The following is a 15,161-nucleotide window of genomic DNA, read 5'->3' as shown; positions in this document are numbered from 1 at the left end:
TCTCCATATAAAAAGGCAGTTTTGACATTGAGTAGTTCTGACACACTCAAACAATACTCTTCATTCTTCTAGAATATAGTCAACTTGCAACATTCAAGCAAAATCTAGAAAACTCTCCTAAAATATCATCACTCCACAGCCATAATACCACCTACTCCAACAACTATAAATAGTTGGAGTTTGATTATTTTTGATACATCCACAAAAAAACCTTGATCATTCCAAATATATTACTATACTACATAAAACCCTTCCAACTAAACCAACTTCCTTCTTCATATTTCCTCCTTGTATAATTCCATTATTCCTTTTTAATACTCCCTAGTGAGTTCTTTATTTGTGAGAGTTATATTGTACTCCCTCCGTCTCATAATATAGTTCTTGTTTTCCTATTTTGGAAATTTAAAATATTGTTCCTGTTTTATTTTTGGATAATATGCAAAGGCCTTTATACTAAAAATAGTATAGTGCACCCGGAAAGAACATTAGGCATATTTTAAAGAACATGGAAAAAAAAATGAACATACTAGTTTTTGAAAAAGAACATGCTAGTGTTTGAAAAAGAACATGTTAGTGTTTGACAAAGAACATACCTATATATTTTTAATAATATGTTCTTCTATACTTATGCTCTTTAACATGTGAATTAAACATGTTTTTTGGGTTTCAATAGTACAAAATATGTTCTAAAAATATGTTCTTTTAATTTGACTTGTTTGTTCTTTGAATATGGCTCTTTTTTTTTTTTTGAAAGGTGCTCGTATGTTCTTTAAGGTAATGAGTTTTTTTTTTTAATTATGTTCTTTAAGACTTTAACGTGTGTGATTTGAAGAATACATTTGCTCTTGTAAAAAAAAAAAAAAAAAAAAAAAAAAAAAAAAAAAAAAACGCGTGTTCTTTTTACCACCCCCACCTTCTCCCCTCCCCCTTTAAAAACCAAGCCTCTATGATTTACAGGATAACAATTAACGGACACGCTGAAATTGTCAATATCACAATTCAATAGTAAGCTAAATTTCCAAGTAGATAAACCAGTAGCAATAATCCAATAGAAGAACATCGTATTACATCAAAAAGAACATTATCAGAAACATTAACTTTAAATAAAAGAACATAATACAAATTTGAAAAAGAACGTCGTATTACATCAAAAAAAACATTATCAGAAACAATTAATAAATCATTGAATCATTTCCTAATAAATAGATCTACCATTTTCAGTTGCATTGAAAACTTCAAAATTCCAAATTAACTCGTGAACAATAACAGAGACCCTACCAAACAAATTTACAATTTTTTTAGTACACTAACAACTTGAAATGCCAAATTAAGTGAGAAAATGTTGAATGAGAAATTCGCACTTACCCATCGTTTTTAGCCTTCATAATTGCAAAAAAACTTGATTAATTTCTGAAGATGATATGGATTTTGAGTAAAATAGGGCCGGGTTTCTTTGAAAGGGGGGAGATGGGGAAGGTGGAGAAGATGGAAATTTACTTTTTGGGTTTTTCTACATTATGACCCTGTTTTTTCGCTTTTTCTACGTTGTGACATGCCTTTTTTGATTTTCTACGCTGTAACCCTAAAGTACCTAACGTTTCTATGTTGTGACACTGTCGTTAAGTTGACGTTAATGTCTTCCGTTAAGTTTATGGGAGTGGTTAGTTTTAGGCTGTTATTAGGTTTGGGGGGAATATTTCCCTCCAAAACAGTGCTTCCCTCCTTTCTTCTTCCTCCCCGTATAAATCCCCTAAATATTTCTAGGGCTCCATTGTAAGTAATTGCAGATTCAATTGAAGGAAGAAGCCATGTCTAGTTCTCGCTGCTCGTTCCCCTCTAATTCATCATGTTCGTTGCAATTCTTGAGCCCACGATGTTTCTGCAACCCTCCAAAAATGGCGAAGTTGAAGATTTCAACAACAATTCGCAACCCTAGGAAAGCGTTCTTTAAGTGCAACGATTGTGGGTTTTTCAAGTGGATGGATGAAGGAGATGTGCAAGGTCTTGAAGCTTTGAGGGGTGATGAAATCGAAATTGCGGATTTGAAGGAGAAAATAACAGAGCTCATTAGCTACATTAGGGAAGTAGTTAAATTTGGGGTTTTTATGTATGTTGTGTTAGTCATAATTGTGTTGTTTAAAAAGGGGGGTTAAAATTATTGTAAGATGTATCTTTTATGTGTTAATGAAATTGGTGGAAAAACCATTTTGTTTCATTTGTTTATGTTCAATGACATTTGAATTTGTTTCAGTTGCTGTAAGAATCCACAGTACAACAATGATAAAAAGGCAACATAAGTGATACTAACAGCCCAATATATACATAATGTTAATAGTTTGACAGCCAACATATAGCATAAGTGTTTAACACCCAAAAAATCATCCAACATTTCCTAACATCAGTTTCACAAAACAAAACAAACCATAATCAGATGTGAGGCTGTAAATACAAAATGCAACCAAGTATGTTCCATAAAGAAGCTCCAAAATATTAACAGTAGGGTTAATATGTCCAAAAAATCCCACATTGATGCTCAAATCATCCATGGCCTGTTGGAACACAGGGGCTCATAACATGGCAAGTCTGTTCATTATCTTTAGCAGGGTTAGGCTGAGAGGAAGGGCCTTCAGGAGCAGGAGGGTATCTGTTTGTGTATGTAGATGGCATCACTGGTTGGCTTGAGGACCCTACATTTGTCTGAGATGAGCTGCCACCAATCATCTGCTAAATCATGTTGAAATCCATCTCACTCTGACTGGTTTGCTGGGTTGTTCTCTTGCCTCTGGAAGCAGTGCTGGGTGTCTTGCCTTTGGTAGCAGTGCTGGGTGTCTTGCCTTGCCGAGCCTGTTTCTCCTTCTTAGTCAAACCACCCTTGCAAGTAGCAGCATTATGGCCATGCTGTTTGCATTTCTTGCACTGAACAGTAGCAGACCTCTTCCCTTTTCTCTTCTCTCCCTCTTCTCTTCTCCTATTTCTAGAAGGTCTGCCCACACTTCTTTTCATTGGAGGTGGGACCAAGTTGGGGACATCCATGTCAGGCCATTGCTCAGGGGATGGAATGGGCAATATATTTCCACTGTATGCCAACTTATACCTAGCCACAGAGTACCACTCCCTGACAAAATCAGTTGGATCTTTCCCAGCATCAAGTATGGCCCTAATTCCATGCCTACATGGAATGCCACTTACTTGCCATCTACCACACACACATGACCAGCTGTTCAAAGAAACTGGTAGCATGCTTCTACCATCAGACACCTCATACTCTCCCCTCCTAGAAGGATATGCATGGCATAACCTAGACTCCTTTGTCAAAGCCCTAACCCTCTCTCTAATGTTAGGACAGATGCCCTCATCTATCCATTGCTCAGCAAGTTGTTGTCTTGAAGCATGCCTAACCATAGCAATTCTTCTAATTCCTGTAAAGGGTTTAAAAAAAAAAAGTGAAGTCATTAATCATGCACTAACAACATATAGCATAAGTGTTAACCTAAATGATATACCTTCAAGTAGTGTTAGGATTGGATAACACCTATCAACACCAATAGTGTTGTTGAAACTCTCAACAAAATTGTTAGTGTTTTCATCAGAAGACAGTTGTGGGTCAAATCTCCATCTTGTCCACCTCTCAAGGGGCCCCACCTCCTTGAACCACTTCACAGCTCCAAGTCCAGCAGTAGTTTGAACTTTTTGAAGAGCTTTTTTAAAGCTGAAGGCAGAGTAGGCATTAGTCACCCCCCAGAACAGTTTGTGCATCAGGATGCCTGGGTAATCAGCCTTGAAATTTTTGCATAAATGCCTGGCACAGTATCTTCTAGGTACTTTTGGCCACACTTGATCCAAAGCAGGGTCAATTCCCTACACAAATTTTGACATATTAGTGTTACTAAATAACAAAAAAAAAAAGAAATTCTCACTTAACTTAGAACAATTACATACCTTCTGCCTATCTGACATTATAGTCCAATCAACCCTTCCTGTGGCAGTGAGAGTGTTCTTCGGGTGATGAAAGAACCAAGACCAACTTTGTTTGTTCTCTGAGTCTACTACAGCAACAGCAACTGGGAAGATTTCATTATTCCCATCTAAAGACACAGCTGATAAAAGGATTCCTCCATAGTTGCCCTTCAAATGGAAACCATCAACACCAACTAAGCCCCTACAACCACCAATCAAGCCTTCAAACTGTGCTGCAAAGGAGATGAAAATAGACTTGAATTGTAGAGGCTGTTCAGGTTGCTGCAAGGCTTTTCATGTACAAAATGCCACTGTCCCTGGGTTTCTCTCCTCCATCAAATGGCAGTACAAATTAAGCTTGTGATAGGACTCATCATGCCCTCCCTGAATGAGGTCCATAGCAATACTCCTCATTTTGTACAGAGATGAGCAAGCCATTGTAATACCAAATCTCTCCCAGAGCAATTGATTAAGGGCTTTCCCTTTGATATCTGGGCTGGCCCTAATATCTTCCAACAACTTCTGGGCTGCCCACTTGCAATTACACATTGGATTATTCACCATATTCAGGTCACATGTATGACCATGCTTTATGCTCTTTATGGCCCAAGTAAACCCATCTTGGAGCACAGTAGCATGTATCCTCCAATTACATCTGATATCAGCACATTCAGCAGTGTATCTGTCAATTTCAGATTTCCTAACTACCAAACTAAAACCTTCTTGGATGCAATAGTCTCTAAGGGCTTCCTTAAAGTGATCCTTATCAACAAACAACTGCCAAGGCCTTAAGGAAATTCTCCCAAACTCTGCATCATCATACACCTCACCCTTTTTAAGCAACTTTCCCATGTGAGCCCCTTCCTCATCAACATACTTCTCACTAGACCTGAATGGTTCCCAACCTCCATCTACATAATTCTGCTGTAGTAACTCATCCACATTCTCCTCCACCAAACCAGGATCACCTTCCTCACCTTCACTGTCATTATCAACCTCTTGCTCCACATCAGGTATGTACTCACCATCACTCTCAGAACTATTGTCATCATTGTACTGCATGCTATCATCATCATTAACCTCACCACTTGCACCTCTTCTCCTAAGTACCCTAGAACTCTGAACTTCTGTTGTAGTTTAGGATGACTGAGGTTGTGGGCTTGGAACATACACACCCTTAAGCTTTGCAGTGCTGTTGGGCAATTTCTTACCATGAAGAAAGATAACAGCTCTGGTTTGGCAAGTTCTGGTTTTCCTAATTGGCTCAGATGGGGATGAATTTTGGTTACTTCTTGGTGGTCTGAATGGTGCCACATTAAGCTTAGGGCTGGGGTTAGCTTGCAAAAGTCTTGGGCTTCTTCTGTGTGGAGGAGAAAGCATTTGGGATTGAGAGGTATTTGAATGAAACCAATCATCATCACATAGTATGATATGTGGGGGAGAATCAGGGGATATTTCTTCTAACATCCTAGGTAACCTAGGCCCACTGACTGGGGGGGTAACTTTTGGGGTGACAAGGACCCAGTCAACCTTCGGCTCCTCCTAACATGATCTACTATAGTAAGGGTCCCTGATCCAATGGTTGGGTGTTCAGGTTGTACAGGTTTTTTGGTTTTCCAGGTGGTTAACTTTGGTCTGAATTTTTTAGGTGGGCCTGATTTGAAGGTGCCTGGTTTACAAAAGCCTGGTTTAGATGAGGATGGGTTAGATGGGCCTGCTTCTTTTGGGCTTGAGGGAGGGGGTTCTAGGTAACCAGCAGATGGCCCAACAACAACAGATGGACCACTAGCAGAAGATGGCCCAGTAGCACAATCTGGGCTTGTAACAGAAGTTCAGGCCTGTGTGTTTGGCTTTTTTAATTGGGGTTTCACTGTCCTAGCCAAATTCAGTATAAAATTAGGCTCACTCAAACAACCAACCCACAAATTTATCTCTTTGGTTTCTATAGTCCCAAATATTTTCATCAATGTCCCATCATCCACTAATTTAACAGCCTTCTGATTATAGCAATAATGTATCCCAGGATACTCAGGTAACTCAAACCCTCTATTAGCAAATTCCTCACGAATATCATTAATCACATCAATTAGCAAACATTTATCAACATCATCTATTGTTAAATCCACACAATTACCAAGATAGTGGATTTTCAAAATCCTCTCTTCCATCTACAATATGTTACCAATACATCTATCAATAATCAACCAACTTAGTTACAATAACACATCCTACCCAGAACAATTAAACACCCCCACACACACAAATTAGTACAACAAAACTGATAACAATCACGCCAATTATACAAAATCGAAAAAAACACACAAACTAAATTACCCAGAACCAACATCACCCACAACCAAACAACGCAAATTCCCACAAACCACCATGCAAACAATACAACTCAACAAAATTTCCAAGCTTTTTCAAGTAATGAACCCAGTACATTCATAATTCGACAATTTTAAAACGAAGAATAAGCGAACGAAATACATACCTTTTTACCACGCTACTACGCCCCTCCGAGATTGTTCTCCTCGAATGACAGACTGCGAATTTTGCGCAACAATTCTGTGAAAATTTCTCTTTTTAGGGTTAGGTTTTTCTCTTTCTGATCAGTGAATGAATGAAACAGGGGGAATGAAGTCAGAGAAGAGGAGGGAATTTTGAAGGAGAGAGAACGTCCTTTGTTTGAACAGTAACGGTTAGGTGACGAATTAATTGCATACACTAACGTCCGTCATAAATGCATGTTGACGTAGGTTACTGCTTAATGACTATTCGTAAAACAAGGTCACAGCGTAGAAAATCAAAAATGTCATGTCACAACGTAGAAAAAGCGAAAAAACAGGGTCATAACGTAGAAAAACCCTTACTTTTTTTTTGCAAAGTAAATTTTAGGAGAGATAAAAAGTAAATGTTTAAATGGACCCTGAAATTTTCAGAAGCCCATTAATTGTGACTGTCCATCCCTAATTAAATGTGCGTACTTTTAAAACATATAGGATGTTCTTTTATAGACGATGTTCTTTTATTCATACAGTGATGTTCTTCCGGGTGTACCATGCGCATGGTACACCCGGGTGTACGAAACTCTAATTTCTTTATACCCTCACTATTTTAACTTTATTCATTATACTTCCTAAATTACCCTTGAATTTTGCACATGCCCTATACTTTTTTCACTTTCTCTCTCTAACTTTTGTCAATAATTGTACTTTTCACTTTAATTAATGTACTTCATCAATCTTTTCCTTCTATTTCTTAAATACCGTGAAAAAATACAAACAAGAACTATATTATGGGATGGATGGAGGGAGTAATATTTCTCACCCTAATAAATTACGGTCTTTGTACTCTCATTTAATATAGTGGATTTATTTTTCAAGTGCTCATCGGGTGTTATTTTCTTAATAGTTCTTTCTTGCCGTTTATACTTTGTCAATTTCTCGATTAATTACGTTTCCGCTAGCGCTCTTACCCTAACAGATTTAGCCTACCATCAAGCAGAATTTAAAGCATCTGATTTATCATAATTAGCTTTCTAAAAATAGGGGTATAACAGACAAATCCCTTCAACAGAGATGAATTAACAGAGAGTCTACCAAAGACTTGGGTTTCTTGACTTTCGACAGAAATCATCATTCCTTCGTGACCAATGTTCAGTATGCCTAACCCAGAAGGATTAAAGTGGGGATCACATAAACAATCAAGTGCTTTTTGGAATTTAGTTAGTTGGATGAAATTTAGATGGAATGAAATGTTTTTGGGTGTTTTTTCTTGAATAGGAGTCCTTGTTGAGTTAAGGTTTCTTAGAGAATTGCAGGGATTCAGAAAGAAATATTTTGGTGATGTTTCTTGTAGTGAACTGAAATGAATTGAATGTGAGAATTACGCGGGATATGTGTTTACATTCGGATTGTCTAAATTGAGCATATCAAAATTAAAATTGGGGTTTGTGATTTTCCAATTTTGTTTATTTCTTATGCGCTTTAGAGGTGTTAATCGCGTTGTTTGGGTTGGAATTGAGGGCGGTTAGTGGTCAATTCAGGTGGTCAACGCTTTTAATTTCGATTTGATTAGGTTAAATTTGGATCATTGCAGGTATGGTATAAATGCTTTAAATTCCACCAACCCTTGCACTAAGTTTTCACTACTAGAAAACAGGAAAATTCCGACGGACACAAAATTCCGTCAAAAAAAGCGAAATTTCCAACGGATTTATATTCCGTCGGATTTAACAAATCCGTCGAAAATCCGTCGGAAAATTCCAACAGAATTTAACTCCGTCAGAATATATGTGCTTTCCGTCAGAATTTACAATTTGCGACGGAAATATTGTCCGTCAGAATTTAATTTAAAAAAAAATATTTTAAAACCCTAAGATCTGGGTTCCTCTCTTTCCCTCTCTCCGCCTCTTCCCTTCTTTTTTTCTCCCCTGTTTCCCCTTTATCTTTCTCTGTCCTCTTTCCCCTCTCTTTCTCTGTCCTCTTCTCTTTCCCTCACCGCCTCTTCCCTTCTCTTTCGCTCTCCTTTTTCCCCTTTCTCTTTCCCTCACAGCCTCTTCTATTTCCCCTCTTTCCTCTCAACAGCATCAACAACCTTAACCGCAACAACCAGCCACGCCACGCATCGCGTCGCCTCTGTCCACCAGCCACGCGTCGCGTCACCTGATCTGTCCACCAGCCACGCGTCACCTTTAACACTCAGCCGCCACTCAACAACAACTTCAACAACCAGCCGCCGCGTCAAGCATCGTCGTCCACCGTCAAGCACCGTAGAAGCCCGAAAATATAGATTAAATATTGGAGAGTTTGTAGATCTAGGTTTATTTTTCACAAAATTTATGATTATAATTATTTTTTTGATGAAATTGTAATGTAAGTTTATAAATTATTTTTTTGATGAAATTGTAATGTAAGTTTGTAGATCAGGTTTTTGGATTTTTGGACTATGTAATGTATAAATTGTTTTTTTCGATTTTTTGGTTTTTGTTTCGATTTGGTTTTTACGATTTGGGTGTTCTGGATTTTTTTCGTTTTTTTCGATTTGGTTTGTTGTGGTGGTGGTGGGAAGGGGTTGGTAGATCTGGGTTGTGGGGGTGGCAAGGTGGCGAGGTGAATCTGGGCTAGGTGGCTGATTTGGGTTAGTTTTGGTTAGGGTTCGGTGGTGGGGGTGGTGGGTGGGGCTTTTTTTTTATTAACTTTTCCGACAGAAGTTTCTGTCGAAAGGAAGTAGATTCCAACGGAAAATTCCGTCGGAAGAGGTATATTCCGACGGAATTCCGTCGGAAAATTGCGACGAACTCTCGATTAAAGTCAAAACCAGCGCCGACAGAAATAAATCCGTCGAAAACTAGCCTTCCGACGGAAATTCCATCGGAAAAGGTCGAATTTCCTACAAAGGGTTTTGCAACAGACTGATTCCGACGGAATTCCGTCGGAAGACCATTTTCCGACGGAATTTCCGATGATTTCGACGGATTTTTTCCGTCAGAATCAAGTTGTTTTCTTGTAGTGTTTGGGACTATTCAAGTCGGGTCAGTATTCAGGTCTCCCGAAAAAAGTTCAGGTCGGCGGCTGCGGGTCACTTTTGCTACCTCTTAATTGAAGCGAGTGATGGTATCCCTGTTGAAGTTTAATTAGAGATGTAAACTTTCTTCAACAAGATTTGGCAGATATATTGGTGTCCCAACATCATCTTATGACCTTTTCAACCCTGAATGACTATTCATAGACCTTCTTTTCACCCAAGGGTCACCATGCAAAATTTTCGGCTATTTTTTTCTAAGACCCCATAATGCCTGAAAATCGTGATTTGTAACCCTGTAGGGGGCACCATGTAAAATTTCAGATATTTCTTTCCATGTCCCCGGAACCCTTAAAAATCTTGAATTGTCGTTGAATTCGGCTTCCAAAAAGCCATTCCGAGCTTTGTCTCGTTTTCGCTCCAAATTTCTCCCATATGCTATTGCTGACCCCATTACCTGATAAGCTCACTTTCCGCCTCTAAAATTTTGTTGAGTTCCTTTTATACAGTATTTCCGAAGTACGAACACACTAGTCATTCTTGCTCTCTCATAATCGTTTTATGGCGTTTCAGCATCTAAAATTTTGTTGATCGAGTTCCCTTTATACAGTATTTGCAAAGTGCGAACACACTAGTCATTCTTGTTCTCTCATAATCATTTTATGGCGTTTTAAACCCCGACTATTTATTCAAGGATCTTGGTTTGACCCAAGGAGAACCATCTTGTTATTTGTTGCATTGAATTGGATATTGAACTAATATGTCTTAAAGCATCTCTAATAGTTGTAGGTAGGAACTTGTTGCAATTTTCAAATTCGCTTGACCATTGGAGTAAAAGCTAAATGAGAAAGTGGTGCTCATCTAACATAGGAAGCTAAGCTAGTACCTGATCCATTGGGGTACAAACTAACTTACTAGCTTAGCTAGAAAGTGAATAATTGGCTTGAAGTCTTACATGGCATGGCAATTAGCGTGCTATATAGGATTTGGCTTCAAAACTAGATTAAGTATATAGATAATAGTTAGTCATTATTAAAAATATTTAATTGGATGAAAAAAGATTTTATTTTTTTTAATTATTAAAATAATTGTGACGTCTAAAATATTAGATTGAAAGAATAAGCTGATAATATATCATCTACTTCGTATGTAATATCCAAAATTGATTAGATAAAAAAAAATTAAATTAAATTTACAACTTATAAAAAAATAAGGACATCTCGTTCATACATTTGTTTTTAAAAAAAATTCGTGGTGAATGTTGTGAAATCTCAATGGTACACGGTGAAAAAATCATTTTTGCAACCATATTTGAGATATATTTTGAAGGATATAGTTTAGGGGTAGGATATAATTCATATGTTGTATATCAAAGTGGATATTATAGGAGAGTGTTAGTAGGATATAATTCATATGTTGTATATCAAAGTGTATATCAAAGTGTAAAGGAGAGTGTTAGTAGGATTTGCTATTCTTTTGTCTAGGGTTGTTGAAACAGATACAGCCTAAGAAACACAGGCAAAATTCGATGTAAGCTGAATTTAATGAATTAGATATCAAAGACCTCTTTCCAAATGGTGTTAGCTATGCACAAACCTTCAACAACAAAGATCTGAATGGAACATATTATTCCCAATTGTACATTAATTAGACTACAAAACAACAAAGCAAAACTTTTACAACATTTACAAGTCAACTAACACCATTTCCATAGCTTTTAGTTTCATCCGCAACCTTTTCCCATACCCTAGCCATCTTTAATGCAAACCCAGCCTACAAAAGCAATATATTTCACCGGCATTAAACATACAATGTCGATCGTATTATGCAACAAAGTAATTACGTAGGACAAGAGGAACTTCATCACATCACAAAACAATTGCTTAAAACATTACTTAAACCACTACATCAAATCCTATAAGATGAGAAAGGGTTTCTCCAATCCACCTTAAGGCAGGACTATAAACATCAAGATGCAAATCCCAAAAGCATAAACTAACTAGCAACGATTAAGTTATTAAAAGGACTGTATACAACATAACAGTTCACTAAAGGGACTAGAGAATGTACCTGATTTACAACAAAGCCCTTCAACATGCTCAAAACGTCTGCATGCCTTTCCTTATCTAGTCTAGCAAGCTCACTCCTGTTATTTTCCTGCATGATTATAATAAATCAATACAATTAGTATCAAATATTAGAGAAAGTTACAATTCCTCGGCAAATGAGCATGTGGATTTTACCACATAGGACGATCAGTAGAGGCAGTGTTAAGAAGGATAGTAGAAAGCTACAGCAATGTAAGAAGCAATGTAAGTAAAGAAAAAGCTCATCAAGGTCATCAGTAGTGGAAGGCTACAAGAAGTATCACAGATTATAATGTAAGCAAAGAAAATACCTGCTCTAGATGTTTGAATCTAGCTAAATACAGTTCCTTGATGAACTACGTAACTAAAAGTCAGTTGTGATGACATACAGAAATGCAATGTGGATTGCACCCAAAAAAAAAACTGAAATGCAATGTGGTGAACAAGAGTATTTACGTCCGTATGATGAAATAATGAATTATACTCGTAGTAATACTAGTAAATAGCAGATGCGGTATGGTTTGTAAAAATCGTAACATATTCCTTTTTTTTCTTAATACTGTAAATGAAATCATAACATGACATCATAGCTATAAATAAGTGCAGCACTACTGCACTAGCATTATAATGGATATATATCTATAAGAACACTGATGAATTACCGCGTGTAAATAGTTAATACTTACTATAATTACAGAATTCCATTCCAGTAATTTCAATGAAACATCAATTTAAAACTAATGACTTCCAATTTAAAGTTCCAAGTCAAAAAGTCAGTCATTTTTCCAGAAAAATAAGTGCACATTTTCCACTTTAACTTATAATGGCCGACCTCATGAAATTCTTCAATTTGACAATTTCTTACCGATTTTGTCACTATCAATTCAAATAATCTAACTGGGGTCTTAGCTTATGAATGGAAGAAATACTAGTTGTCTCAATGTGCAGTCAATACTAGTTAGCAGAAATTAGCATGTGCATAACTCCATGCAACCAAATTCAATCGCCTTGGTTACGTTGCATTATTTATTGAAAGGTACTACCTTAGCCACTATACTTGATGATTGAGAAAACCTTGAGTTGTATAAATAGTTGAATATCAACAACGGTTACATTCATTCACAAACATTACTCCTAGTACCTCACGTACTGCTTAACTCACTCTATCTTATCTCCAAAATGAAAACAATCCCACTCATTTCTTCTTCTTGGTCTTTTCTCTTGATCTTGATTGTATGGCTCCGCACTTGCAGTTGTATACCTTTTGTCTCTAGCCAATGTCTCCACGATCAAAAGTCTTTATTGCTCGAGTTAAAGAATAATCTTGCATTTGCTCCCAATGCTTATGACAAGCTTGAGGGGTGGAATCAAAGCACCGATTGCTGCCACTGGAGCGGTGTCACATGCAACAACTCCAGTGGTCGAGTTATTGGGCTTGATTTGAGTAGCAAAGATATCATTGGCGGCATTGACGATTCAAGTAGTTTGTTTCATCTTCAGTTCCTCCAAAGCTTGAATTTAGCGAGCAACAATTATTTGCAAGGTGAAATTCCATCAAGAATTGGCACTACACTGTCTAGCCTCACTTACCTTAACTTGTCATGGGTAGGCTTCAGCGGACAGGTACCTATTGTAATATCAAACCTTGTTAAATTAGTTGTCCTTGATATTTCAAATTCAAGGGTAGAAAATGCACCTTTATACATGCAGAAGCCAAATTTGGCAACAATCATTCGAAACCTGACTAATATTAAGGAACTCTATCTTGATTATGTCATTAATTCAGCCATAGGGGATAAATGGTGCAAGGCATTATCGTCATCGCTCCCTCGCCTTCAAATCTTGAGCATGTCCGGATGTGAGTTGAGCGGTGAAATCCATAAGTCCCTTTCAAATCCCCACCATCTATCCGTAATCATGCTCGAAACCGATTTTCCGGAATTGTACCAAGCTCCTTGAACAACCTCAAGAGGCTCCTTAGAATTGATCTCTCCTATAACCAATTTTCTGGTCCCATTCCATCATTTTCATCCATCAAGTATCTAAGATCCATAAATCTTAGGTTCAACAATTTGAATGGTTCAATCAATGCCACAGATTGGGATAAGTTACTAAGTTTAGAAGAGAGCTTAACTTGTCATATAATTCACTTGATGGAAGTATTTCTACCTCATTATTCAGTTTGCCATCACTTCAGTTGATCGATTTGTATAAAAACAAATTCAGTGGGCAACTGAATGAATTTGCAAGCATATCCTCTTCCCAGATTAGTTATATTGACTTGAGGTACAATAGCTTGGAAGGGCCAATCCCAAAGTCATTTTTCCAATTAAGAGAGCTCCAATTTTTGTATATGTCTTTAAACAGGCTCAATGGCACGCTAGACCTATCTGATTTTCTACAAAGATTTAAGAGCCTCACAGAACTTGATCTCTCATTCAATCGCTTGTCCATTGGTACAAACGATTCCGGGGAAAACTCCACTTTTCCCCAGCTACAAATCCTATTTTTGGCTTCTTGCAACTTGCGTACCATCCCTAAATTTTTAAATAACCAAACATCTTTACAAAATCTTGACCTTTCAATGAATCAAATCACAGGCACAATACCCGAGTGGATGTGGAAAATTACTAGGTTCAACCTTTCTTTCAATCACTTAGTGGAACTAGAACCACCTTTGACATTCTCAAATAATTTAGGGTTTATAGACCTCTCTTCCAATAATCTTCAGGGCAAATTCCCATTTGTCAAATCCAATTATTACTATTTGGATTGTTCCAACAATAATTTCACTTCCTTCAATCCAGACATAGGAAACTATCTATCATATGCTAGCTACATGTCATTTTCGAGAAATAACTTACATGGGATCATCCCTGCGTCACTATGCAGTGCCAAAAATCTGGAGCTTCTTAATCTAGAACATAATCATTTGGGTGGCACAATTCCCGAATGTTTTACTACCATGACCCAACTCATCGTGTTGAATTTGAGAGGAAACCAATTAGACGGTGAAATCCCAGATAGATTCATAAAAGGTTGCAGTTTACAAACTCTTGACTTGAATGACAATTTTATGCAAGGAAGGATACCTCGATCACTTGCCTACTGCAAAGATTTGAAGGTATTAGATTTTGGAAATAATCAATTGGATGACACTTTTCCTTGTCATTTGAACAGCTTGTTTAACTTGCAAGTTCTAGTCCTTCATTCCAACAAGCTCCATGGAACTATTGTTTGCCCACAGAGTCACTCAATATGGCCATTGCTTCAAATAATGGACGTAGCTTCCAATCACTTTGTTGGTGAGCTAAAATCCCAAATTCTTTTCAAGTGGAGGTTAATGGTTGCTGGAACAACTAAAGAGAAATCAAAATTTAGGTTTTTGCAAAGCTCTAGTTCAACTGGTGATGACTACCAAAATTCAGTGTCAGTCAACTTTGAGTTGCAATACATCCTAACAATCTTCACTAGCATTGATTTCTCCAACAATGCTTTTCATAGTGAGCTACCGGAAGAATTGTGAAATTTGAATGCTCTTGTAGTTCTCAACCTCTCTTACAACTCCTTCTCCGGCCATATTCCATCATC

The 15,161-nt window shown here is 37.4% G+C and overlaps 2 protein-coding genes across 2 annotated transcripts; one reads left to right on the top strand and one right to left on the bottom strand.

The window, feature by feature from the left end:
- Nucleotides 1-2,724: 2,724 nt before the first annotated feature.
- On the bottom strand, nt 2,725-5,019 carry LOC110717599. Its single transcript, XM_021896341.1, has 4 exons — nt 4,260-5,019; nt 3,940-4,190; nt 3,504-3,858; nt 2,725-3,419 (listed from the first exon to the last, which is right to left on the bottom strand). Exons 1-4 carry the CDS (start codon nt 5,017-5,019, stop codon nt 2,725-2,727), a joined length of 2,061 nt encoding a protein of 686 aa, XP_021752033.1.
- An 8,350-nt stretch (nt 5,020-13,369) lies between these two features.
- LOC110717598 (probable LRR receptor-like serine/threonine-protein kinase IRK) lies at nt 13,370-15,096 on the top strand. Its single transcript, XM_021896340.1, has 3 exons — nt 13,370-13,428; nt 13,752-13,856; nt 13,938-15,096. The coding sequence occupies exons 1-3, from the start codon at nt 13,370-13,372 to the stop codon at nt 15,094-15,096; spliced, it is 1,323 nt and encodes a 440-aa protein (XP_021752032.1).
- Nucleotides 15,097-15,161: the final 65 nt, after the last annotated feature.

The sequence above is a fragment of the Chenopodium quinoa genome, unplaced genomic scaffold, assembly GCF_001683475.1.
Source record: "Chenopodium quinoa cultivar QQ74 unplaced genomic scaffold, ASM168347v1, whole genome shotgun sequence".
NCBI classification, from domain to species: Eukaryota; Viridiplantae; Streptophyta; class Magnoliopsida; order Caryophyllales; family Amaranthaceae; genus Chenopodium; species Chenopodium quinoa.
This window is presented reverse-complemented; position numbering and strand designations above follow the sequence as displayed.